The sequence below is a fragment of the Mesoplodon densirostris genome, chromosome 1 (assembly GCF_025265405.1).
Source record: "Mesoplodon densirostris isolate mMesDen1 chromosome 1, mMesDen1 primary haplotype, whole genome shotgun sequence".
NCBI classification, from domain to species: Eukaryota; Metazoa; Chordata; class Mammalia; order Artiodactyla; family Ziphiidae; genus Mesoplodon; species Mesoplodon densirostris.
The window spans coordinates 30,976,519-31,003,620 of record NC_082661.1 but is presented as its reverse complement, the minus strand read 5'-3'; the positions used below and the strand labels follow the sequence as shown (position 1 = coordinate 31,003,620).

Below are 27,102 nucleotides of genomic sequence, written 5' to 3'. Positions count from 1 at the left end.
CCGGAGAGTAACCACCGTGCTGCCAATTCTCTAGGGCTCCTGTGTGCCAGGCTCTGTGCTGACCACGGTCGTGCAGCCCCTCGTGTAAGCCCCAGACGAGGGGCACTGAGGCTCAGAGAATGTGCGTGTGTGTGTGTGAGCGTGCAAATGAGTGTTCCAAAGGCCCGTCTCCTCCCCTGTGCTGTCCTGCTTCTAGTTAAGGAATTAAAGGTCCCGGATGAGGTGGGGGTGGGAATCCAAGTAAAAAGAGGGACTTGGGTCAGACTCTGCTCCAGCTTCCCGTCCCTCCAGCTTGTAGCGCGGTAACTGCTCTATGCCCACAGCAGGCTCAGGGACCCGCTGCCTGAAGGCCTCTGGGGCAGGCCCTCCGCACTGCCGACACCAGGGCCTCAGCAACACTGCGGGGGTGGGGGTGGGGCATCTTCCCCTGAAGCCCCCAGAGAGTCCCACGTCCTTGCTTAAATGCCATCCAAATACTTAAACGCCATCCACTTCTCAGACTGCTGCACAGCTGGAAAGGTCTGGGGGCCAGTTCAGTCCTCGTGATTTTGGGGGATCGCCTTTTTCTTTTGAAGGCCTGAACATTTCTCTTCTGTGTTTTGGTACCTTTCCCATTTTCCAAGAATCCTCAAGGATTAAAGACGGCATCTGTAAATATCTTTGGCTTTGTGCTTACTCTCCTCTGGCCTGTCCTGAATTAGGAGCCCCTTTTGCTCCCTGCCCACTGGTTAGGACATTCCCCGTAAAGGAAAAAGCACCCTAGGGGTTGGGAGTTTCTGTACCGCTCTGACATCTAGAAACCCGTTATTAGAAGTGCATCTCAAAATTAGGAGAGTATATATGGAAAGTCGCTTCTGGGTAAGAGGGACTTCTGGGGACACTTCTACTCTCGAATCAGACACCCCTCCACACGCCACGTAAAGTTTACACCGTGTGTGTCTCTGCTAAAATCCGAGTCAGCATCTTCCCTCCAGTGTAATTTATAATATTGAAAAACTAGGGGGACTGGTTAAACTAGACATGTCACATCACGCAGCTGCTAAAAGGGAAGGGAAAATATCAGGTGACAGGAGCGAGGATCCTCCATAGCAGTGGCCTCCAGACAGTGTTCCCCTTCTGCTCCTCCGTACTTTCCACGATCATGTCATAATTCCTCTCCATAAAGGCATGATATTAAGGAGGAAGGCGGTCCCAGTCACCTCGTGACTCTGTCCCTCACTGCCACCTTCTGCGGACTTCAGGCCGCGGTGTTGTTCTAGCTCCTTCAGTACCTCCGTCCCGGCAGGCTGTTCACTTAACAGGAAAGATCAGTCTGCTGTCATGAATTTCAGCTCAAGACTGAAGGCAGGGAAGGCCCGGCCGCTGTCTGGCGTCACACGCGAACCCACCGCCTCGCTGCGCTGTGTACTTCTGCCTCCTCACTTCCCTCTGTCCCAGCTGTGGCCTCTCGGCCCCAGAGCAGTGGATGCCCCCAAGTCCCAGGGCTCTGACGGCCTCTTGTCCTTGTGTCCGTTGGGGGGCACTTTCAGGTTAGAGGAAGGGCTGTATCCCTGGGGCAGTGCTCTCAATCCAGGGCACACCAGGACCCCCAGAGAAGCTTTGAAAAACCTTAAAGCCTGGGATCCATTGGATTGAGTGACACGAATCTCTGGGGCGATGCTGGGGCAAGAGCCAAGAACCAAGAAGGGCACGAAGAGGCCACCAAGAAGGGCCAGGGGCTTGAACAGTAACAATAGCCATAACCAGCATTTATTGAGTGGCTGCCGCACAGCCGGCAGCCCCACGACCATCCGGAGAGACGGGTGCCGTCGCTCTGAATGTGGGGAGACAGGCTGAGAGGTGGGGAAACCTGCCCAGAGCCGCAGAGGGGGCGTGGCAGAGCTGGAGTTCAGCCCAGCCAGGAGAGCTCCTTTCACCTGGGGAGGGAAACGGCTTCCTGGGAAGCTTTCTCTATTCTGAGAACAGCAGACACCCACAGGCAGTGGGGACTTCCTCTGTCTCCTAGGGGTAAACGGAGAGGCAGCTCCGAAAGAGGGGCTGCCCCGGGTCTAAGCTCACAGTCACTGCTGTTCTAAAGAGACCAAAGAAACCCTCTGGCCCTCCTCTCCCTTCAGAGGGAAGGATTCGGGGGTTTGCTCGTTACCCGGAGTGGAGGCTGGTCTAAGTGGAGTTTCTTTAAGAAACTCTGGGGCCGCCCTGGGGACTGTGCCATCCTCAGGAGGCTGCCGTGCACAGGAGGAGGCTCTCACCATGGGGATGTCTGCAAGCCAGGTGGGCCTGGAGAACTGGGGTGCACGGGCAGATGCACGGGGGCAGCCCACCCTGGCCTAGAGCAGGGGGACACGGGAGGCCTCGCCCAGACGCCGGGCCAGCTCGCCGGCCTGCTGCACCAGCACGTCCGTGGGGATGACCGACAGGTGGAGGGTCAGCAGCTCATGGCACCTGACAGCCTCAGCTGGGTGGCCCTTGCTGTAGTAGCGCAGGAGCTTCCTGGGGGAGGGAGGGGGAAGGAGGACAGGATTCAGGAGGGAGCCAGGCCAGGGGCCTTCCCGGCACTGCACAGGTACAAGGTCACCTCACTAGGCCCCGGCACTGGGCCAGAGAGGCCTTCCCTGCCCCTCACTGACCCAACCTTACAAGGCTCAGCCCCAGGCCGCCACAGCCCAACCATCTGGGTTCCTGATCCTGGAATGGGGTCCACTAGATGGCAGGGCCCCATCTATGGGGCACACAGAGCCGGCAGGGAAGGTCTTCAGGAGCCCAGCAGGGATGCCTGCAAATGCTGCCTTGATGTGCCAGCAGGAGGAAGGGCAAGAACCCCAACAAGCGCCCCACTCTCTTCCTCTCACTGAATGCCTGGCTCTGAGGAGCTTCTAACAAGGGGGGACAGGCTCAGGGGGACGCTCCTGAAGGACGGGCTGCCCGCTCTGTGGGGACTGGCACTGATCGCCCATCATCTGCTCCCCTCTGTGCCCAGGGCCCTCTGGGTCGGCGTCACCTGTAGTAGTCTCCTCCCAGCATGCCGACGGGAGCCGAGTCATCGGACAGGACAGGCACCTCGATGATCTGGAGTTTGTAGCCCTGGGGAAGGAGGCAGGGCATCTTGAGTGGGGAGGCGGTGGGCGTGGGGGGAAGAGCATGGGCTTGAGCCAGACATACTCGGTCTGAGGCCGGGCTCAGCCCTGCTTGGCGTGTGCCTGGTGCTGGGAAAATGCACTGGCCTCTTTTTACCTTGTCTTCTCACCTGTGAAGCGGGAATAAGAATAAACTCCCAAAGAACATTAGACATGGATGTAAAGTTCTGAGCGTTGTGCCCGGCACCTGGTAGCTCTCATTCCCATCAACCAGTGGACCTGGGTCAGCAACAGGCACACGTGAGGGAGGACGACCCGGGGACGTATCATGAAGAACAAAGCGTTACCAGAGGCCAAGTCTCTCTCTGAAGGCAACGGGTATTCCCAGGGTAGGACACGGCGGGGAAGGAACTCAAGCTCTGCTGGGCTCCCACTGTGTGCCAGGCGCCCTCACGGGGCTCCTGCGGCGCTGTGCTCACCAGGCCCGCGGGCCCACCCCGCGGGGGAGGAGGAGGACTTGGTGGTGGCCCAGGTGTAGCCAGACCTGGGTCTCCCTGCAGCACAGCCTACTGCCCTGTGGGGGACACACACACACACACACACACACACACACACACACACACACTCTCTCTCTCTCTCTCTCTCATACACACACACACACTCTCTCTCTCACACACACACACACACACACACACACACACACACCCGTCCCTTCCTAGAAGCTAAGGTGATGGTCACACCCACATCCTGGGTGCTTCTGAGGCGGGCACAGAGCCAGGTTAGGAGCCTGCAGGTCAGGAGAGCCGAGCCTGGGTTCTGACATCATCACCTAGGACCTCGGTGGCCCTGGCCATGGTGTCTGATCTCAGGGCATCAGTGTCTCCATCTGCAAAATGGGGTCAGTGACACCCGCCCCGACCATCCCACGGGCTGTGCGGATGTGAGGCCGTGAGAACAGAGTGAGAGCCCCCGACGGCTGCACTGTGCCGCACAGGAAGCGGGGAAGGAGGGCTCGCTGACAGGGGCAGAGAGAGGGCAGGGCACGAGCAGGGGAGAGGACAGGACGGGGGGCCAAGGGAATGTGGGAGGGAGAAGCAATGGCCCTCAGAGAGCTGGAATGATGGCCAAGGGTGACAAGTGAGGAGGGAACAAAAAGAGAAAAAGGAAACGAAAGCAGAGGAAAGAGGGGAGACACAGAGCGAGACAGTGAGAGAGAGCAACAGCGAGAGGGGGTGGGAGGACACAGATAACAAACTCCCGTGACCTGTGCTCATACTGCAGCAACAGTGAGCTTTGGCCAACACGGCTGGACGCCAAGAGCTCTCAGCCTTCCTGCTAGCTTTGCCCTGGGCAGGTTGGTTAACTGCTCTGAGCTTTGGTTTATCAGCCTCTACAATGGGAACAGGGAGCCAGGCTCTGTAAGTGCGGCTGATGACACTGAAGCACCACTGAGGAAGCGCGGGCTGAGCGGCCTTGCTCACGCGGGGCGCACGTCTGTTCACATGTCACCTGGATGCTGCCTTGATCAATGGCATGAGTTTTTCAGAGAATGGGGTGGAGGGGCCTGAGTGCAAATGGGACCTGAGTTCTGGGTGCCAACCAGCTGGGCTTAGCTGTCAGCTCCACCAGGGACAAGAAGAGCTGGAGACACAGACTGAACAGAATCCAGAAGAAAAGGATCCAAGAGTCACAGGGAAAGAAAGCATTTCAGGACTGCCCTGCCCCGGGCTGGCCACACCCACCATCTCGTTCTCGAACCACAGGAAATAGGAGCAGTAGAAGTCCCCCTCGCGGGACAGCAGCGTGGTGTAGCCCTTCTGCAGGTATCTGCGCGCCAGCTGGATCAGAGACCAGACCTGGGGAGAGGAGAGTGTGCTCGTCTCTGCAGCCTGTGGGGCGGCCCTCTCCCCACTGCAGGGGCTTGGCTCAGGCCCTCAAATCCCGAGGGGAGAAAAGCACTCAGAGGAGGAGCTCCTGGAAGGCCAGGGGCCTCTCCTGCTCATCTTCTTCCTTAGTGTCCAGGCCCAGCCTTGGCTCAAAGCAGGAGCTTAGTAATAAATGGATGATAGATGGATGCATGGATGGACTACCCACCCCTCCAGTTACTGCGACGACAAAATATACGTATAAACATTTTATGTACCTTTACTATACACATAAGCCATAAAGAGTAGATTCATCTTTCAGGCCAGAACAGAGCCAGGGACTTAAGAGAAGATGAGGGCGTGGCCCCCTGGAACCCTCCTGCTGTTGAGGGCCAGCCACTCACCTGGGCCCCTCGGGACTGAGGATCTCTGGCACAGGCTCTTATGCCAGGAAGTTGCTGGAAAAGTGTTTGAATGCACAGAGTGCCCTGGTCCAGGAACATCCTCTGCTCCAGGGCGAAGTCTGAACGAGGGCTCACCAAGGGCACCGACGGGAACACAGTGACCGAGGGACAACGTGCCTCAGGTCCCCTCCGCGAGATTCTCCTGCCTAATTCAAGGACTTCTGACGCTGCCTGTGAACCGCTCTAGGGAAGCTGGCAGCAGGGGCAGCTCTGCTCTCCCACCTCCCAGGGCCTGGAAAGGCCTGCTGCGCTCTCACCAAAGAGCTTAGAGAAAGCTTAGTGGCAGGCATGCAGGAGCTACTCCAAACCTGACCACAACGCAGTGTCTAAGGAAGTCTGCAAACAAATACACGGGTTTGCTCTGTTTTTCAGGAAAAGCAATTCGACAACATGTATCAATAACCTTAAAAACACTCCTTCCGTTTGACTTTGTAATTCCATTTCTGGGATTCCATATTGAGAAAATAATCAGAGATGAGGACAAGGATGTATGCCCAGAGGTATGTGCTGCAGAAATTATTTACAACCGCAAGAGCCTGGGAACAATCTAAATGTTCAACACTGGAGAAACGGCTAAGTACATGATGTTACGTTCACATGATGGACTATTGTGGAGCTGATGATAATCACGCTGATAAAGAATTAATGACATGAGGAAATGCACCAGATATAAAGTGAAGTGAAAATGTGGTAAACACACTGCTTACACAGAATGATCTCAACTATAACAAACCGCACAGAAAAACAACGAAAAGAAATGTACCAGGATAACCCCAACTATCTCCAGAAGGATATGAAGATGCCGGTGTGGATGGTACCAGGAAATGTTCAACCAACTCCAGCTACATCTGTGCCACATGCTGTGTTAAGTATTTTACATGCATCATCTCATCATACACTTGTAATCTCTGCAGCAATTCTATGATGTCACTAGAGTTACTATCCTCTTTTACAGATAAGAAAACTGAAACTTAGACTTCATAATACCCCAGGCCACACAGCTAGTGAGGGGCAGAGCTGGGTCTCCAATGGGCCTTTTGTCAGGATCTTGTTTTAACCATTATGATACACCTTATGTGGATACACAATGTATATAAAAATGTATAGTTTTTTAGAAAGTGGCAGAGGTCCTCTGTTCTCCCCACCAAAAATACTAGTTTGCTATGAAGATGAATCAAAGAAAAGGACCCCTGGAGACTGTTTTCTTCATAGAAACCACCTAGTTTTACATTCTGATACTCAAGTTGATTAACCCATGTGTCTTCTGTTTTAGTGAACTCAACCAACACTTATCGGGCACTTACTTATGCCAGGCACTGAGTTAGGCCCTGGCCATTTCCTCCCCTGAACTCGGTGCCCAGACTCTGCTGCTCCAGGCACATTGACACACCCAGGAAGGTGGCCCTGAGTGCCGACCGGCATCCTGGGGTGACGAAGATGGGCACTATTCTTAGAAGCCTAAAGAGCTGGGTGCAGACACCAGGAAGAGTGCCGTAAAGGGTTCTGGCGGGGGTGCTCAGAGCCTCCCAGGAGCCCGAGGGCGGGGGCTAGTCCTCTGGGCAGGGGTCAGCACACCCCATCTGATGCACGAGGAGAGGGCCCGGGCCAGGCCAGGTTACCTTGGTTCTGACGAAGGTGGCCAGGGGCCCCCTGCCCAGCTCCGATGAAGTCCTTTCAGTGCTGCTGAGGGAAGGGGCCACCATCTGGCCGGTGGTGCGGTCCACGTAGATGAAATGCACCAGGCCTGGGAAGTCTTCCAGGTAGGTGAGGGTCTGAGTTAAGGTGTTCGTTAAGCCAGAACCAGGGAGGGAGCTCCTCTGCCCTCGACCTAGGCTTCCAGCGAGGCCCGCCCCCCGCCCCCAGGATCCCCCTCTTTCCCAGGTCTCTCTTTACCGTAGAACCTCCAACCCTGAGAAGGTCTAAGATGCAAGTACAACGGATCCTTGGCTCTGGCACATTTAACGCAGGGAGTTCTGGTCCCAACAGGAACACGGTATGTTCATGTTTTACCATTTTCATGCGGGACGAGTTTAAATGATACACATGCTGCGGCTGGTATGAGAGCAGAGCTATAGAGCTAAAGAGTGAGGCTGGCTGGCCGCCCACCCACACGCCTCGCCGTGATCCTGTTCACCTCTACACTTCATCTCCAGAGGCTGGAAGGTTCCCACCGGCAGTGGCCGGTGGCTAGCAAGGCCTTCTCACCTGCGCACTGAAGACCGAAGTCTCCGGAGACAGCAGGCCACATCCTTTAGAGATTTTAATACAGAAAAAGCTGTTTCATATAAAGTTCCAGGGAAAATTAGTATTTGGTAAAATTAGTTCTGTAATAAAAGGGTAAGTCTTGGAGGTGGCTTTTTTTTTTTTTTTTTTTTTTTGCTGTACGTGGGCCTCTCACCGCTGTGGTCTCTCCCATTGTGGAGCACAGGCTCCGGACGCGCAGGCTCAGTGGCCATGGCTCACGGGCCCGGCCGCTCAGTGGCATGTCGGATCTTCCTGGACCGGGGCACGAACCCGTGTCCCCTGCATCGGCAGGTGGACTCTCAACCACTGCGCCACCAGGGAAGCCCTTGGAGGTGGCTTTTTAAATGGGGACAAATAAACACATTTACTGCAGGCCTTCTCAGAGCCTTCATGCGCCACTGTGTACTGTGACCTCTAAGGAGGATGCAGCCACTCAAACCTACCCAACCCCAGGCCCCTGCCCCTCGTGGGAGACCCACTGCCACTTAGCTGGCTGGACAACGCCGACATAAACGATCCCTAAGGCTCTCAGAAGTAACTGTGGGAGAGCAGGAATTTCTGAAATTCCCGCTGTGGAGCATTCCTACAGACAAGGCCCCTGGGACACTACCTCCTATCATTTTTCTCCAGAGAAAGGAAGCTGAGGTGGTGAAATATATGCTCTTTTTCCCCAAAGCCGCAGCCCTTCAAGTAAGTGGGTGGAGGAGGCAGGTAGTCCCGAAAGGCCTCCTCAGGGCCAGGTATCAGGATATGACACCATGGTGACATTCCTCCTGCTCTTCACCAACAGGAAGTCCTTCCAGTCTGCCAGCTTTTCTCTGCCGAGGAAGCAGGGGGAACAGGGCTGGGGTCAGGTGCGCCCCAGCTCCTTCCCTGGCTACCGAGGGGCCACACCCACACTTACTGCATGAGCGTCTGGACCTGGTCCTGCAGGTGCTGGGGCAGGGAGGGGCCTCCCTGGCCCGGAGCCGTGGTCAGGAAGCTGAGCCGGTAGATGGCGCAAAGCTGCCTCTTCAGCCTCCCGCATGCCTGGAGCAGCCTGGGCACAGAGAGGTGAGATGTCACAGCCGGAAGGGCCCTAGGAAGGCACGCCCAGGATGGTACCCCATCCCGTGATCACCCTCCTCCTGGACAGATGTACAGCACAGCTGATGCCCCACACCCTGGCCCTCACTGAGCCAGGAGGCAGCTTCCCAGCTTTCCCCCCGACGTGTGCTCTGAGCACTTGGAATCTCATCCAACCTCATGGTTTATTTTATGGAGAAACGAGGGGCAGTGACTCGCCCGAGGTCACACACTGAGTCGGTGCTGAAGCCTGGCCTCTGCTGGTCGTGTCAGGCCCTCAGGCGCTGCTCCTCGATCACTGTCCTCTCTGCTCCCAGCCTCCCCTCAGCATCCGTGGGCTGGACCCACCCTCCCAGGACCCCCTGGGCCCTCGGAAGCGCCTTCCTGAGCATCCTCTCCCTCTGGGCCTGGAGGAAACTTGCTCCTCTGTCCAAACGACTCCCGCCTTGACCTCAGAGCCCACCACTCACTCCCAGGGTGATCCAGGCTCACTTCTGGAGAAGGCCTTGGTCTTGAACTCCAGCCAGGTGCTCTGTAAAGAGGACAGGTGACAGGCAGCTTCCTGACAACATTCCCACAGCGAGGTCCAGGGGCCACCCTACACTGGGCTCTGAAAGGCTCCGAAAGGCCCCCTGCCTCCATGGCTTATTTAGGCCCAGCACACACCTGCCATCCACAGCCAAGCTAGGTCTCTGGCAGGTCCCCCAGCACCCTGCACCCCACTGTACACCAGTCTACTCATTCAGCAGGCATTTATTTAAAAGGCAGTTTCTGTGTGCCAAGTACCGGGCTCACTGCCTCGCTGGCAGACACTGTACACCAATGCTGCCAGAGTGACAGGTAGGCGCCTCAAGGGAGGGGCGGACGGAGGCAAGAGCTGGGGTGCTGACCCCCTCAGGGGAGCTTTGCATCCTACCACGCGCTCACTGGAGTGAGATGCTGAGCGCGGCGGACTGACCGGTAGTTGGCGTCTGGGCCTCAGCTGGCCGCTCTGCCTCTTCTAATCCCTCTGCTCGTTTTCAGACCAGTGCACACTCCGTGCACAACGAAGCTCAGTTCCTCGAGCCCTGCCAGCTACACGAGTGGCCTCAGATCTCAGCCAAGCGTTCTACCCTTGAGAGCTCCCCGCAGGCTCAGCCTGGGCTGTGCCCCGTTTCCTGCTCTGCTCACGCACTGTCCCAGGGTCTTGGCCTCATCTTCCAACCTGGCTTCTACGCCCCCTGCGGGTGCAGCGGCCTCCCTGTGCCCTGCACGTCTGAGATCAGCCAGGTGGTGAGGGGTGTGGCGGGCAGATCCGCTGGCTGTCGCTGAGCCCTCGAGTTGGGCTCTGGCTCCACAGCTCACCAGTCCAGTAACTTTGGCCAAATCACCATCTATCTGAGCCCGGGTCTCCTCATCTGAAAAATGGGAGCTATAACTCGTCACACAAGAACGTTTTGGAAATGTCAAGTGCCACTGCTGTGAGTTTCTGTTCCTGTTTCCTAATGGGGGAAACAAGGACCACGGGCCCACGGTGGGGTGGGGCAGGGCCCCTCACCTGCTGTGGACAGAATGGGCCCTGCCCCCTCTCCCTAAGGTGGGGTGTCCAGCCCTTGCGTCTCACCTGAAGCTCTTGCCCACCTCGATTCTTGACAAACTTGTCCATCCTCTGGCGTAGGTCCCCCATGAGGGGGAGGGACCGCAGGGCACTCCCGACCTCCTGCCCCTCCTTCAGCTTCTTCTCCAGTAGAGAAAACCCATCCAGCAGCTGGTACAGGGCCAGGGCCAGGGCCGTACTGGGGCTCTAAGGTTAGAAGAGCAGGGCAGGGCAGACAGGGGCAGCCGTGGGGTGGGCATCTAGGCTAGGGCGTTGCCAGGGCAGGCGGGAGTGCTCGTACCTTGGTCAGGAGCACCATGTTGATGCCTGGCCACAGGGGCAGGCAGTACATGGTGTGGGGCACCATGGGGCAGTAGCTCTCTTTCACGGTGGCATCCAGGAAAATCCTTCTGGGGCTGGAGGGTCCTGGGGAGCGAGGGACCAGCGTCTGGAGGGTGTCCTCAGCCATCTGCGGAGGAAGAGGAGCTGTCAGCGGGAAGGGGTGGGCAGCCATCTGGCCTCCTCCCCACATCGGGTCCACCCACGGCTGCCCGCTTGCCGTCCTCCCTGTGGACCATGAGGCATAAACTTTTCCGGCCCCAAGAAATCCCAGGTCCTAAATCCCTGCGCTCCGCTGCGGCTGCCCGGGCCGCTCCCGTCCGGCTGCCCCTCTCTCTCTCAACATCTTCGGGCCCTTCTGCCGGGAGTCAGGACTGGATGCCACGTGGGGGTAGCGGGTGGTAAGAAGGGACAGGAAAGGGGGGAAAAGCAGCCGGGGTGGGTGGCATGAAGGGGAGGAGGCTCCTCTACAGCTTTCTGTACACCAGGCATTGAAAGCTGATTAACACCTGTCATTTCACCACCTTCAGGACATCCTGACAGTCATTCCAGGGGGGCAAGTGAGGCATAACAGGGCTAAACGAGCAACACTCCAGCCTTACGAGGGCTCTGAGTAAGAAAGTCTTTACGGGCAAAAGCAGATTTAAGGAAATCATTAGGGATGCCACAAAAACTTCTCTATAAGGAAGTCACTATAGTCTTACGATAACAGCAGAAGACTCCATACAACACACTGGTTGTTCCAGGAGTTTGCTAAATAAATAATAACATACGCATGCAGTGCACTCTGAACAGCCTTGTTAAAAACCACACTGCTGAGGAGTGCCTAGTTAATGGGAAAATGCTCAAAAAAAGAAAAAAGAAAGAAAAATGAAGTACATCAGGATTCAAATTTAGTAAAAGAAAAAATATGTATGTCATGTGTGTATGTGTCAATGCACATATAAAGTCACAGGAAAGACTAGAAGGAAACACTCCAAAATCTTAACAGTAGTTAACATCTGGGGCTGGGATTTGAGAGTGATTTTTCTTCCTTTTCCATATTTTACTTTTGTTTTTCCCAATTTTTCTACAATGAACGTATTTACTTTCTCATTTTAGAAAACATTAAAAATTAAGTTGGACTTTCACTCCCAAGAACAATGAGGGTGGGGATTTCTCAGGAGTGGAGGCCAGGTGTCTGGGGGAGGGGGAGAGGGAGGGAGGCGGTCACCCTCATCCACCACTCCCCCCGCCCTTGCACTGACCGGCCAGCCGTGAGAGGGCACGAGGAAGGCCAGCGTGGCTGGACAGTCACCCCAGGAGAAGCCCTCAGAGTCTCCAGTGCTCACTGCAGCATCTCAGATCAGCTGGTGCCCCGGCCAACGCCCCCCCCACCCCCGAGCCCCTCAGGAGAAACTCACCTGGACATGGGGATCATCAGTGGGAGGAGTACCCTCATCCAGCCAGACTGTGCTACCTGCAGGCCATAGGTATTAACGTAACAACATAAATAATGGCAAAATGTAAATACTGGCCCAACAGGCTGTCAGCAGGGGAGGATGGAGCAGAGACGGCCCCATATGCCATCAGCAGCGCACAGCACTTAGTGTGAGCTGGGGACTCCCCCTTCTCATCCTATCCCAAGCTGGGCGAGCTCGGAGGTCCCAGAGCTAGAGCAGCCTGGGCCGGGGAAGAGAGGCTCCCTGCAGCCCCAGTGGGCTGCGGGGAGGAGCTTCTGCACGTGTACCTGGCAGTGGTGGGGGGTGTCCCTCAACCCCCTCCTCGGCCCCCAATCCCCTCCTTGTTTCTGCCCTCCCTAACCCTTCAGGCCCCTCCCTGGCTATAACGGTGCCTCTTCACTGGGAGGCAGCACACACGGTCTAGTTCCCCATTTATTTAGTCAATCAGCAAACTTTAACTGAGTATCTACTATGTGCTGGGAACTGAACTAGATTTCCTCTCCTAGGTCAGCTCACAAAAACCAGCTGAACCGACCGCATATGTGAAATATTGTAGGCTTGTAATTAGCGCTCTCTCGTATATTTCATTGCAAATAACTATCATTTATAATCATGTTTCTCTGGGGAAGCCTGTGTCTGTGTTTCAAACACCTGACTTACGAATGGATGAATGCAACTCCACCTATTTGTAAGCTGTGAGTTCCGTGCACTGTGGAACAAGCATTATTTACAGCTTTGAGGCATGAAACAACAAACTACTGAGAGAAAGGGGCCAGGAGGAGGAATGAGGGAAAGCAGCAGTGAAAAGAAAATAGAACTTCCAGCCATTACCCCAAAGTAGTGTTTTTTGATGTGTTTTGGGCTCGTGGAGAGCTTAGAGAACCCAGGACAGTTATGATCCCGGCCACAGAGAAATGGACAAGCAGGGATGAACTGGCACATGGTCTCAGGGGTCCCAGGCTCCTTTTTTGTTTTGTTAATAATATTCCCAATATTTTTCGTTTCTTTTTATCGTTTACCCACATACTTTGGAAAAGCAGGTAAGCTATAAACCATACAGACTATTTATATTTTAAACCACTGTACTAGAAATAAAATGATTATTACTTATTTGATTACTTATTAATTATAAAAAAGAAAAAGAAGGCAGAGAGCACATATATGAGAAATGAATTTTTAAATGAAATCAACTTGTCATAAAAAATTTTAGGGATCATTTGAGTGGCCTTAACAGTCCTTGAATTCAAGCTGGAGCTGGGAGGGTAGACAGAGGGTTTGCTGCACACAGTGTCCTGGGTTCTAGGAATTTGGGTGTCTGTGCCTGGGCCCTTGCAGGGCATCGGGATCCACTGAACCCTAAGGCAGATTCTCCTGGGGCTGCCTATCTGCCTTCTCCCCGGCCCTGTCCCGTGCCCCTCCTCCTCTCCAGGTCTCACCTGAACTCTGCTCCCCGGGGGAAGGAGCTGGTGTGAAATACTCCTCAGGGAGGGAAAGGCTGTCTGTCTCCTGGGAGGGAGAAGGGGCAGCTGGGTTGAGGGCTCAGAGAGGCTCTCCCAGGGGGCTCGACCCTGGTCCCTGCTCTCTGGGGAGAGGCCGACCCTCCCCTCCCCTCCCCTCCCCCCCCCTCCGCCCCTCCCTCCCACCCCTCCCCAGAACACAGCACATACAGTCCCTGCAGAACTCCTGGTCGGGTCTGCAGAACAAGAGCTCCAGGCCTGCTGCACGGGGATGCTCTGGCTGCGGAGGGGCCTCCGTAGGGAAGGCTGCAACAGGTCCGGGGATACTAGTTAGAGCTGCCTGCCTGGCTCCTCTGCCTCCTGCACTTCACAGCGCAGCCCTCGGGGGTGGGGGTGGGGGCCCGCCAGCCCCTGCGCGCACTCCACTGTGCAGCCCTGGGTGTGCGCCCTCACTTTCCAGGGATGTTTCAATTTTAGAAATTCCAGAAAGTCCAACACATTGGCACCCAAACCACTGCCAGCACTTACTGAGAGTGTTCGCTACACCCCAGGCACCGTTGGGCTCTAGGTAAACTGTCTCCTTTACTCCTCATGACAACCCTGAGAGGTAGAGGCCATCGCTGTCCCATTGCACAGATAAGGGAATCGAGGTTCAGATGGGTAAGTACTTGCACAGCAAACAGCTAAGTGGTAAAGTTGGGACTATGTTGGGACTATTTTTGGGACTCCAAAAACCTGCACTTTTAACCCACTAAACTACATGCATTCTAGAATTCCCCTTACATCTGAAAGCAGCTGGAAAAAAGTCATTCCCAACCACACGCCCAGGACTGTGACTTGGAAACCACAGTCACCCCAGCAGCCTGCCCAGCACTCTCCAGACTGGTTTTCCAAGTCGCCTTCCTGAAGGCCTCCTGCTGCCCAGAGAGCTGCCCCAAGACCTGGGTGTCGCTGTCCTCCGCCGTGCTCTCGCTGGGGTAGAGGTCCTGCACCAGAAGGATGAGAGCGAGGAGGTCGGCTGGGCGCAGGGAGCCGGCACTGTGGCTGCGGGGAGAACGGGCAGCAGGTCAGCAATGCGCCCGCTGCCCCCAGCCCACAGGTGGCAGTGGACAGGGGCAAGTAAGTTAAGGGAGTCTGGAGCATGATCCCTGCCCTCAAGGAGTTTACAAATGTGCCAGCTGACTTCATCCTTTCTGGAGAAAGACAAGGTATGTACAAAATTAGTTAACTCATCCATTTTAAAAATAAAACTTGGTTGTGTTGAAAAATAAAAATTACCAGTGGAAAACCACCAGGGACGAGTAACAGCATATCAGGAAACCCTAAATTAAGATTCTGAGACAGTGTTCCAGGAAGAAATAATTCAGAGAAGGAAGTGAGCTGAGAGGGGGAGAAGAACTGAAGAATCTAAGAAGGCTTCCTGGAAGAGATGGGTCTGGAAGGTTTCCCTGGCCCAGGAGGTGGTGCTTTTCAGGTAGGGGGAATAAGAAAGGGTGAAGGTGAGGGGACCCAGGGCCTCGGGGCCAGCCCATGCCGGGGCCCTTGGGCTCACCTGGAGTAGAAAGCCAGCAGCTTGGAGTGCACGAGCAGGAAGGCGTGTAGGGCCTCCTCGCCGGCCCGCCCAGGGCTGGAGTTGATGGCCTGGACGACGTGCCGCTCCAGCACCTCGATGCACAGCTCACATAGCTGAGGGTGGATCAGCCGCTCCACAGCCTGGGCATGCGGGCAGGGAGAGGAAGTCACATCACCCCCACACCTCCCGCTCCAGCCCCAGGCTGGCATTACATTCACTCAGGCCACAGTGAGCACACACCACATGCCAGATGCTTGGGAACAGGGAGGCTCGGACCAGCACAGAGCCTGCCCTTCTGGGGCTTAGTGTGATCACTAGACTCTAGTGGATGAGACAGACAATATGCAGAGAAAGAGATAAAAGAAGTGCTAACAACTGCTGTGTAGGCAATATACAGTATTGGACTAGAGAAGAAGAGCAGAGACCTAAGTGGGTAGGGTGTTCAGAGAAAGTGGCCCTGAGGAGGTGACCTTTAAACTGATATCTAGAGAACAAGAAACCCCGTCAGAGAAGGAGGGAGGGGGCGAATGCCGCAAGCTGAGGAAAGAGCACATGCAAAGGCCTTGAGGTGGAGACAGAGTTTGGAGCAGTGCTGCCTAATTGATTACAAAGGCAACGCCTACACGTAATTTAAAATTTTCTAGTAACTACATTAAAAAGTAAAAAGAAATAAGTGAAATTAATTTTAATAATTGATTTTACCTAATACATCTAAAATATTATCATTTCAACATAAGGTATAAAAGCATTATTAATGGGATAGTTAATAATCCTATTTTACATTCTTTTTTTTTTGGTACCACCCCTTTTTTTTTTTTTGCATTTGACATTCCTTTTTTGTCCTAAGTCATCAATATCCAGTGTATATTATACAGGTATAGCATAACTCAATTTGGACTAACTATACTTCAAATATTCAACAGAGACATGTAGCTAATGACTACCACACTGGACAGAGTTAAACACAGAGCGCCCCTGAAATGGGAAGAAGTCCCAGGCGGTCAGTGTATGGTGAGTAAGGACAACAGAGGCATGAGATGAGGCTGGGGCAAGACAAGGCAGTGGTGGATCATACAGGGCCTGATAGGCTTGGTAAGGACTGTGGATTTTATCTTAACTGCATTAGGTCACCTCCTACAAGAAGCCTTTTGCTGATGCCTCAGGAGTTGACCACGCCAACCTTTGTGCCACCATGGATTTTGAGAAACCCAACCTGGCGGCATCCAGTATACTTTATTGTTTTTAGTACATATGAATGGCTGATTTCCCCTCAAGGGCAGAGACTTTATTCATCACTGTATTCCCAGAGCCTGGCACACCTCTTAGCATATGGGAGGTACTATATGTTTACTGGAAAGAGTGAATGAGTGGGGTGTGAAAATGATTCCTTCTGATCTATTTTCCAGTTCACGAATTCTCTTTCTAGCTATGTCTTATCTATTATTTAACCCACCCCTTAAGGTTTTCATTTTAACAATTATGTTTTCACTTCTAAAACATCTATATGGGGTTTCTCCCTAGCTTTTATGTCTTCAAATATTTCCTGGTTATTTTATGTCCTGTACCTAAAAATTCTAGTATATCAAGCTCCTTGGGATCTACATCTGCTGGTGATTGATTTCCCTGATTCCTACTCATGGTGGCTTATTCTCTGGTGCATCTGACTGTTAAACTGTGAGCTCATGTTTGTTTGCTCTTAATCTGTCCTCAAAATCAACGGCTTTCAACATGTAGTTCCCAGACCAGCATAACCAGCATCACCTGGGAGCTAGTTAGAAATGCACATTGTAGAGCCTCCCACCCTTGACCCCCACAGTGAATGAGAAAAGTGAGGCCCAGAAACCTATATCTAACAAGTCCTCCAGATGATTCTGATGCACACGGAGTGTGGGAATCACCGATTTAGAGAGAATCTGTGTTTGTCTATACAAGGAGCAAGGGGGTGCTGCTGACGACCACCTTACTCCTCAGGTCTGGGCTTAAGTAGGAGTTGCAGGTTCAGCTCTCCTGTCACTGTTGGCCTAAGGCTTAGTTTTCTGGTTGTAGTGTTGGTACCATCATCTGTACTCAGGCAATCTTGCCTTTAGTTCTTCTTATTTTTCACTACTTTCCACTCTAGTTTCAGCTCAATATAATTTGGGGGGTGACCAGAGTGGAGGGGGCTATCTTCAGAGATTTCCATAATTTACTGAGAGCCCAAAAACTGCATTAAAAAGTCCGTTTTATCCAAAATCTAGTGTTAACATAGGGAGGCCCATCCGAGTGCCCAGCCCAGCATGTGGCCAGAAAGAGCAACCCTCGGAAATGCATGGGCTTGAGGGGCTGCCTGTGCCCTCACTCATGGAGGGGAGGGTGGTGTCAAAACATGGTCTTAACGCTGCCTGGCCCCTCTGACCTGACATCTCTGTGACCCGAGGACTCCCACACCCAGCAGTCACCTCCACAGCAAAACACTGCTCCTGCTGCCGCAGGCGGCCGTAGGTCCACAGCAGGCTCTGGAAGTGCTCCCACACCTGCACACGCTGCCCCAGGTCTGGGGGCCGCAGCCTGGGGGCAGAGCAGGGGAGATCCATAAAAAAGCTGATTGTCCCCAGCTTCAGCCAAAGGAGCAGCCTGACATCACTGCCAGCGCCAGGCAAGCTCACGTGACATGACCAAACCCCTGTGGGAGCCCACACAGCACAGAGAGGGCGTGTCGGGCTCTGCCCTCTCTGTGGAGCCAAGTGGGATGGGCACGGAACCAAAAGGTGGGTACCTGAACAGATCGTCTCACTTCTCAACCTCTCTCTCACACACACATGACAACAGCCAGCTAGAGAGACCCAGGAAGAGGCCAGGGGCAGAGTGTGACAGGCAGCTTCACTGAGGCTGGGCGCACACTGCCTGGCCTTGAGAGGGGCTCAGCACAGCACCCAGGGGACTCACTCCTTTCGGATGAGCTGGCCGTCCATGGTAACCAGCCCGAAGTGCACCTCGAAAAGGTACTTGAGCACGCACAGCTTCTGCCGCAGGTCCCCCTCACTCTCGGTGTGGTCTCCATTGATGGCGATGAACAGGCACTCTCCGAACTGCAGGCACAGTGGTCAGTGGGCATCAGCCAGCCCCAGGGGACCCCCTCACCTCCCCTGATCGCTGGGGATAGTGAGGGGGGGCTCAGATCCCAGAGGATTTTGTTAAGATGCAGCTTCTGCCTTCTAAAAGAGTCTGAGGTTCAAGATGAGGAAGAGGCGTGTGGACTGCCCAAGGAGCCGAGGGAAGAGGAACACGGGCCCCAGGGCCGCACGCTCACCAGGTGAAGGACGTACAGGTAGTTGCCATTTTCCGTCGAGAAGCAGGTGTATGTGTCTGAGAGCTTCTCCAGCATCGTCATAGAGGAGATAATGACTGGGGCCAGGAGGGTGCTGAGCTGGTCCTCCAGGGCGGGAAGCTGCAAGAGGGATAGAGAACAATACTGCTTAGTGTGCCAGACCCTGGGACAAAGGAATGGACAAGATCCAGGCCTGCCATCAAGGGCTCCATAGTTTTAGACCCACCTGGGAGGCTATCACTGTCCTGACAGGGAGAGACTTGGGTAGTAGTTAGGAAGGCTGGGAAGGGTCAGGCAGCTAATTGTGCTGCTCAGGCTCTGATTCTAGAAGGAAACGTTAAGGAATTAGGCCACATTTCCACAGAGGAATGTTTGGGGCATTTAATAGAGAGCTGGCCAGCTCTAAGAAAGTTCAGTATGTGTACCAAAGTCCGTGCCCTTTGTTGCAGTTAAGTTTCCTTTGGGGAATGTATCCTAAGGAAAATAATCAGAGATGAGGCAGAGATACATGCTCAAAAATGTTCCCTACAGCGTAATTTATAGTAGAAGCAACTGGAAAGAATGTAAATGTCCAGTACCAGGGAAAGAGTTAAATAAACAACAGTACATCTGAATGATGGGAGAATATATAGCACGTAAAATATTAGAGTGTTTCAGTGACATGGAAAATTCCTATGATACGATGTAATGTTTAAAAAAATGGTTGTGAATGCTCTGTATTTTCAAATGATAAAACAAACAAAGTATTGAAAAACCAATAAGAAATTCACACTATTAAAGTTATTACTTCTGAAGAGAAGGATCAGGAATGACCTCTCCCCCCAGTTTTTACATCTTTCTGTACTTTCCCTATTTCAGTAACAAGTATGCTTTTACTTTTATAATCTCTTCACTCATCCATTCTCTCTGACCTCCAAATAAGAAACAGAACAAACAGACAAAACCAAAAAGAAACTGGACAAATTTGCTGAAGGTCTGGGAATAAAAATGGGATAAAGCCAGGGGAATGGTAATAACTCAAGTTCTCAACACTGGAATGAAAAGATAGGAGGAGACAGCTGATCTTCCCCATGCTGATCTCAGGAGCCTGAAACTGGGAGAAAGCGGAGTCCTAATTTTAACTTGTACACAAGGAGCTGAGTAAGACCTTGCCTTGAGAAGAACAGGCAAGCAGCCAGGGGTACTGTGCGGCACTTAAAATACAAGGGGGTCCGCGTCACGAGGGGTGTCGTTTCCTCCCACAGACTCAACATTTAGGAGCCCAGCGCCGTGTCCACTGCTGCGGAGGCTGTCAGTCACCTGTGACAGGTCCCCGCTCAGGCAGCTCCTCTCCTGACCACCCCCAGGCCACACCACCCCAGCCTGCCCACCCCACACCCGTGAAATAAACCCATGGTGCTTATTTGCCACCTGGCTCATCTTCTTTAGACTCTGAATTCCACAAATGCAGGGTCATGTTGCTATGTTCACTGTAAACAGTCCATTCTCGATTAGTATTTGTTGAATGAATATCCCTTCACATAGGCAAACGTTGGTTGAATTATTCATGTACGACAATTTTCTTGAACCATCACGAACCAATTATATTAATAGAAGTGTCACTTGAAAACCTAGATGGTGTATAGCAACTCACTTTAAAAGTAGTAGCTTTTGGGCTTCCCTGGTGGCGCAGTGGTTGAGAGTCCGCCTGCCGATGCAGGGGACACGGGTTCGTGCCCCGGCCTGGGAGGATCCCACATGCCGCGGAGCGGCTGGGCCCGTGAGCCATGGCCGCTAAGCCTGCGTGTCCGGAGCCTGTGCTCCACAATGGGAGAGGCCACAGCAGTGAGAGGCCCGCGTACCGCAAAAAAAAAAAAAAAAAAGTAGTAGCTTTTTCTGTAGGGATATAGGTGTAGCAAGAATTCTTTTGGTTGGGGGAAATTATAATCTTTGTGTAGCTAGAGTGTAAAGAGAATTCTCCTGTATTACTTGGTGCGATTATAAAGTGGTACAGTATCTTTGAATGGCTTTTGAATCGATGATTCTACTTTTAGGAATTTATCCTAAGGAAATAATGAGATGTGGGATAAAATTCAAGCACAGTGAAGTAAGTCAGAAAGAGAAAGACAAATACCATATGCTAACACATATATATGGAATTTAAGAAAAAAAATGTCATGAAGAACCTAGGGGTAAAACAGGAATAAAGACACAGACCTACTTGAGAATGGACTTGAGGATATGGGGAAGGGGAAGGGTAAGCTGTGACAAAGCAAGAGAGAGGCATGGACATATATACAGTACCAAACGTAAGGTAGATAGCTAGTGGGAAGCAGCCGCATAGCACAGGGAGGTCAGCTCAGTGCTTTGTGACCGCCTGGAGGGGTGGGATAAGGAGGGTGGGAGGGAGGGAGACGCAAGAGGGAAGGGATATGGGAACAGATGTATATGTATAACTGATTCACTTTGTTATAAAGCAGAAGCTAATACACCATTGTGAAGCAATTATACTCCAATGAAAAAAAAAAAAGAGAAGCCACCACAATGAGAAGCCCGCACACCGCAACAAAGAGTAGCCCCCGCTCGCCACAACTAGAGAAAGCTTGCGCGCAGCAACGAAGACCTAACGCAGCCAAAAATAAATAAATAAAATAAATTTAAAAAAAAATTCAAGCACAAATGTTCCCTACAGCAATAGCTATAGCAAACTAAAAGCAATATACATGTCCAGTACTGGGGAAATGGTTATATAAATGATGCTACATTTATTCATAGACTGAATATAATGTTTCCATTAATATTTATGCTTTTGAGAATATTTAACAAAATGGAATAATGCTTTTCCTACAATGGGAAGTGAAAAAAAAACAACAGGAAATAAAACTGTAAGTGTGGTATGATCCCAACTATTTATAAACGATAAAGACCCAAAGAAAATATATTGAAGAGCTAATAGCTCAGGGTAGTAGAATTATGGGTCATTTAAAAACTATTTCTCTGTTATTTCCTAAATTTTCTACAATTAGTTCACATTATCTATAGGATCAGGAAAAAAAAAGTATTGGATACTTGAAAAATAAAACTTTGAAGACTTTTTTTCCTTTACCTTAGTCATTTAGGAACTGAAAATCAGGAGTTTGTTCCTTTATGAGGTTTTTAATAAAGAGGAAGAGAAACACTATCAAATAGTTTGCCTCTTAAATTGACCAAGTTGATATAGTGGTTTAAGAACTAAAATACTTTAAAATTCTTAATTAAAAAATTATACATATTGACTGCTAAAAAATAAAAGAGCCTAACAGATAGACCTGTTTTTTAGCTTAAATAAGACCACTTAAATGTCTATGATCTCTGAAATGCTGTATCATTCCTAAAGAGTATCAGTGATGTCGAGGTGAACTAACTTGCTGATGTGGAGTTGGTCCGGCTGATGACCAGGCTCACGGGAGCAGGAAGGGCACTGAGAGGCAACCAGTCTGTGTGGCTGCAGAAATGCAAGGACTGTCTACTGCATCCCCAATAAAAAAGTTTTTAATCCAAAATTAATCTGGAAAAAATTTCAAGATAAATTACTCCTTTAGAATGTAGAGCAGAAATTATCTAGGTGAAAATGACAACTGTCTCTGAGTTGTGATATTAAAGCATTAAAATGGATATCCATATGCAAAAAAATAAAGTTTATACTTTACACCACATATCAAAATTCAAAATGGATCATTAGACTGAATATAAAACCTAAAACTACAAAACTTCCAGAAGAATATGTGGGGAAAACTCTTTGTGATCTTGGGTTGGGCCAAGATTTCTTAGATAATCTGACACCCAAAAGTGTGATCCATAAAAGCAAAAAATGGGTAACATGGAGTTATCAAAATGAAAAACTTCTGCTTTTTGAAAGGTACTGTGAAGTAGATGCGACGACAAGACACAAACTGAAAGAAAATATTTGCACAACATAGATCTACAAAAGGACATATCCATAATATCTAGGAAACTCTCAAAACTCAGTAGGAATAATAAGAAACAATCAACCCAATGAAAACTAGGCAAAAGATCTGAACAGACATTTCATTAAAGACATAAAGATGGCAAATAAGCACATGAGAAGATGCTCAAAATCATTAGTCGTGAAGGAAATGAAAATTTCTTCATAGGGTGGGGGGTGGGTCACTGTCCTGGAGAGCATCAAGGGCTGACCTCTAAGGGTGCGCAGGTGTGAGGGGCGCTGGACCACACACAATGCCGTGTTCATCCCTCTGGCTGGGCCAGGATGGGTGGACAGGCTCTCCTGCCTCCTGGTAGTCCTGGGTTGTTCCCTCCCATCCGTCCCTCCTACCCTGCACTCACCCCTTCTCCCTCGTTCTCCGACTGCCCAAACTTCAGCCGCAGACTCTCTTCAAACTCCTCGTCCGTCCAGTAGAAGAGGACATCCGCGCCCTCTGTGGCCACCAAGACGCACTTCATCTGCCAGGGAGAAGCAAGGTCAAGGTCACCTCCCAGCCCCACATCCATAGGCTCGGCCTGAGTAATAAACAGGATCATAATCCCGCAAACACCTACTGGCCTTTACTGTGTGCCAGGCACCACGAGGGCCTTCCTGGTGTTACTCTGCGGCACTCTCACAGCAACTGGACAAAGCAGGAATCTTCAGTTACTCCTATTTTTAAGTGACAGAAGTGGGATCCAAACCCAGGCCTGTCTAATGCCAAGGCTGGGGCTCTTTCCTGTGTTATCTGACCTCTCTAAACACAGCATCAGACCCACCACCAGCCTACTGGGACCAAAGGCAAGGAAGGACCCAGCTCTTGATCTGAACACGGGGTCAACTGTACAAGGGGGACAGGCAGTCAGGGCCTGGTCTGGAATGGAGGGCGGCTGGTGCACCTCCCTCCAGGAAGTCCAGAAAAAATGTGCTTCTCCTCAAGTCACAAATAGCTCCAGAGGACGAGCTTCAAAGCCCACAGGCAGCAGGTTCAGTAGTACACGAGTTTGATTCACAAGTTCCTCCTGCTCTGGTGAACACAAAGGCTATGTGACCTTGGCCACGGCTCATTCTCACTCCTGCTTAGCTGCTGCTTCCTCAGCCACCTGCACCAGTATCTCCTGCCCTTCCGGACCTCCTTCCCCAGCACCCACACATGTACCCTCTGTGCCACACATTATAATGCTTGACTACATACAATGTGTTTTCATATTCACCAACTGGTAGATTCTTAATCCAGAGCTGGGCCTTGGCCCTGTGAGATGCAGCAAGACGTTGATCTTCTCAGCGCTTAGGGAAGCCTGACCATGCCTGGTGAAGCCAGAGCTGCCGGGCCAGCTGCTTGCTCCAGTCAGGGGCTTCAAACCTTCTCCTATACCTCAGCATGTCACACAGATATGAGCACATCACCCACGTGCTAGGACGTGATAATGATGAGGAAGCTCTGTTCTAACTCTTCCGTGGTGGATGTCCAGTTTCCTCAACAGGATCATAGCATCTCGAGGTCTCAGACTCAGTAACATCCTTCAGGATCCCCTACGTGACCAGCTTAGTGGTACTTACTGAATTCCTCCCAAATCTCTAGTTGGTTTATCAACTTTAACTCCGAGAACCTAGCTTGATGGTGTTTCCAGCACAGTGAAAAACAAAGAATGTATCCTATCCCCATGGAATTGCTAAACACTAGGCAGAGACTGGGAGAGCGATGGAGTGTGAAGGAAAGGTTGCTGGGCGAGGGCAGGTGGGCTTGACGGGAAGGGAGTGCATGGGCTGGAGAACAGTGGGCTGTAGAATGGAGGCTGTGAACAGCAGGGAGCCCCTGTAGGCTGGTAAGGGTGTGGATCATGGATGGGTGGGGTCAAGGTTACAGAGGCTATTGTCCTGGTGTGGGGTAACGTGGGTCCACTCCTTGGTGTAGGCCAGGGGAGGAAGGGGCTGATTAAAGAGGTGTAGCTTAGAGACTTGGTAGGCCATGATGACCTCCTGGATGCAAGGGAGGAAGGACAGAACAGGCAAAGTTGACATCAGGATGCAGAGCTGGGATAGGGGATGGAGATGAGATGACTCTGCACAGCTGGCGAGAGCTCAGTCTACTGTCTACCTCACCCTGTCCACCTCCCAGAGCCCGAGTAGCCCCAGGGTGGGTGCTGCCTGCCTCCATCTCAGGCAGGATCATCTACCTTGGCAAGGAGCACAGCGGAGCTTCCAGACAGCCAAAGATTCAGAAAGGGCTGGGGTAGACAGACTCGGTGACCGGATCATGGAGAGCAGCATAGCATCCCAGGTCCTGCTTAAAACAGGGAGGTCATGAGGGCAAGCAGAGGCTCCCGTTCCAGCTGCTGCCTGTTCCCAGGAGTGGACAAGCTGGTGAAGGACGGAGTGGTCAAAGGTCTCTCTCTGGCTCTAAGGCCTTCTGCTCAGAACATACTCCCCTCGGCCAGAAGGTGTCCAAGTGCCCACATTCTGCCCACCCCTGCCCTCCCACAATGAACAGGAACCCAGCAAACACAGTCCTTTGGCCATAGCAGGTGTCCACAAACATTAATTCTCACCTACTGTTTCCTTCTGAGCACTCTCACTTCCCCGTGGGTCACTCTGAGCCATGGTGTGGTCAGCAAACCCACCGTGAGCAGCCCCGGGAAGCCTGCTATGAATGACTATTGGGAAACAGCATAGTACATCCCAGGGAGACAGAAAAGCAGTCCTGGGGAAGAGAGGAGGTATCCTAGGGTAATGCAATGAATGGCAGTAAAGCAATACAACAGGCAGGGGAGAGCCGGTTCCAGTTTTGTCTTTGCCAAAACACTTAAACCTCTCTGAGCCTCAAGCTCTGGCTCCACCTCCCTCCAGGGTTCTAGTGAGAGCCTGGGAGTAACCAGGCAGACATACCCCTAGCAAACTTTCTTACACAGAGGTGGGGTGGGGGCTCGTTATTCTTACTTCCCAGCTTCCCCTCCTCAAATAACAGGTGAACTAAACTGGTTTCAGAATCACTCACATTTTGATGATAAAAAGCAGGAACAATATAAAGCTTTAGCTTAATGAGAAAACCAAACATTGTAAACAAACAAGACACAAGAAAGGGCTGTTAGGGGCTCAGCATCTTGTGCAACATGAGACTCACTACATCACCGGCATGACTGACCATATTCCCAGAAAAATGGAAATGCTCTTCAGTGGACGTTAGGTTCTACTTTTATTCCACAAGGTTGTTGGAAAGAGAACCTCACCGGTGTTATTTTCTGATTTCCCTGTTCTCTCTGTCCTGCTCTGAGGGAACACAGGACTCACTGGAGCCCCAGATGGCGCCGGGGCAACCTGGGGAAACGCCCCCACGCCCATATTCGCCATCCTCCCAGCAAACTGTCCCTATGGCCGCCGCCCCTGCCTGCCAGCAGCCCACACCCTCAGAGCCTCGTCCTTGCCCCTGATGGGCTGGAGGACGCAGGAGTGAGGACCTGCAGGGCGCGCCCGCCGATGGCAGCCTTCCAGTTTGCCCTGCACTTTACAGTTTATGCAGCAGTTTCACCCCCAAGTCCCCCGAACCTCACAGATACCCTGGGAAGAAGGCCCGGCTTGTGACTACTGCCCCACTTCGTAGCTGCAGTAACTTTGGCTCCGAGAGGTGAGGCGACGGGCCCACGGCCCCACGGCGGGTGGGTGAGGCTGGAGGTGGAGACGCCCCCACTTCCGGGAGGGAAGCGCCGGGGTCCCGGAGTAAGCCCCACCGACTACCGAGGCCCTCGGACAGTGCGGGAGGCCCACGTACCGCGTAGTAGCCAGACACCGGCCAGCCTGCCCGGAGCCCGCGGGCGCGCTTCCGGGTGTGACCACGTGACCGCCCACGTGACCTCTGGGGGCGGGACTGGAAGCCCGCCCCGCCTCTGCCTGTTGTTCTGCTTGATTCCGCTCGGCGGCCGGGCTCAGCGAGTCCTGGCTCCTGCGCTTTGACTCCTGCCGGGCGGTGGCCACGTTCCTCCCGTCAACAAGGGGGGCACCGAGACCCACAGTGTGGGGAACTTTGCAGGCAGCCGTCAGAGGCACCTGCTGCTTCCGGCCCTGCAACCTGCCTTAGCACAAGCCACACCCCACCGAGGTACTAGGAAAGTCTCCATTTACAGAAGAGGAAACTGACACCCAGAGAGAAGAAATAACTTGCTGAGGGGCCGAGTTAGAATCAGAACACAGGTTTCCCGGCGCCCCGCCGGGCTCTTCCCCACCCTCTGGCTTTTCTTGCTGAGCTGCAGTTCTGGGTGGGAGCTGCCCTTCTGTCCCCGGTTTCCCTGCGCTCCTTGGGAGGAGACGCAACCTGCAGAAGGACGCAGTTACCCCCAGAGTACCAACGCTGGACTTTGTTTATAAGGGTTCTCAATCCATTTGGGTTCTCAAATCCATCAGGGTCTTTGTTTTGAACCTGTGTTTGCTAGTCTCTTAAATTGTATGTGTTTTTGTAGTGGCTGAAGGTGGGGGAAGCTGATGAAGATAATGGAAGGAATGAAATTCCCACCCAAGCCACCCCTTAGTGCCCTGGTGCCACCTGCGAGCTTTGAGCACAGCCCAGCAGGGGATGAGTTTCGAGGACTAGCTGGGGTACAGCAGTTTGAGCGCCACCTGGGGCAAGGCAGGGGCCAAGAATGAATGCTTCCACCACCTGCAGACAAAGCGAGTTATCACACTCCACCCACCCCCTTCACCGCCCACCCCTCCCAGCCCACCTTAAGCCCCAGCCCTTCCA

The 27,102-nt window shown here is 52.5% G+C and overlaps 1 protein-coding gene across 5 annotated transcripts; it reads right to left on the bottom strand.

The window, feature by feature from the left end:
- Positions 1–1,719: 1,719 nt before the first annotated feature.
- Positions 1,720–26,199, bottom strand: HPS1 (HPS1 biogenesis of lysosomal organelles complex 3 subunit 1). 5 transcript variants are annotated; one of them, XM_060100997.1, is made up of 20 exons: positions 26,137–26,199; positions 24,548–24,654; positions 22,733–22,849; positions 18,389–18,526; positions 18,025–18,167; positions 17,538–17,646; positions 15,079–15,239; positions 14,468–14,570; positions 13,737–13,832; positions 13,506–13,575; positions 12,031–12,086; positions 10,590–10,757; positions 10,316–10,495; positions 9,183–9,244; positions 8,552–8,686; positions 8,401–8,465; positions 7,023–7,168; positions 4,817–4,930; positions 2,999–3,081; positions 1,720–2,490 (listed from the first exon to the last, which is right to left on the bottom strand). In XM_060100997.1, exons 3-20 carry the CDS (start codon positions 22,847–22,849, stop codon positions 2,328–2,330), a joined length of 2,109 nt encoding a protein of 702 aa, XP_059956980.1. In that variant the 5' UTR covers positions 24,548–24,654; positions 26,137–26,199; the 3' UTR covers positions 1,720–2,327. The 5 variants fall into 5 exon arrangements, with proteins under 5 accessions (XP_059956980.1, XP_059956989.1, XP_059956973.1 ...); XM_060101006.1 differs by lacking the exon at positions 26,137–26,199 and adding an exon at positions 25,914–26,128; XM_060100990.1 differs by lacking the exon at positions 26,137–26,199 and adding an exon at positions 25,925–26,128.
- Positions 26,200–27,102: the final 903 nt, after the last annotated feature.

Excerpts from the sequence above, each read along its gene's own strand:
- HPS1 (XM_060100997.1), bottom strand. The coding sequence starts at position 22,849 with ATGAAGTGCGTCTTGGTGGCCACAGAGGGCGCGGATGTCCTCTTCTAC. Across the intron at positions 12,087-13,505 it reads CCCCGGGGAGCAGAGTTCAG|GTAGCACAGTCTGGCTGGAT; the intron begins GTGAGACCTGGA and ends TATGGCCTGCAG. Across the intron at positions 8,687-9,182 it reads GAGCCTGGATCACCCTGGGA|GCTGCTCCAGGCATGCGGGA; the intron begins GTGAGTGGTGGG and ends CTCTGTGCCCAG.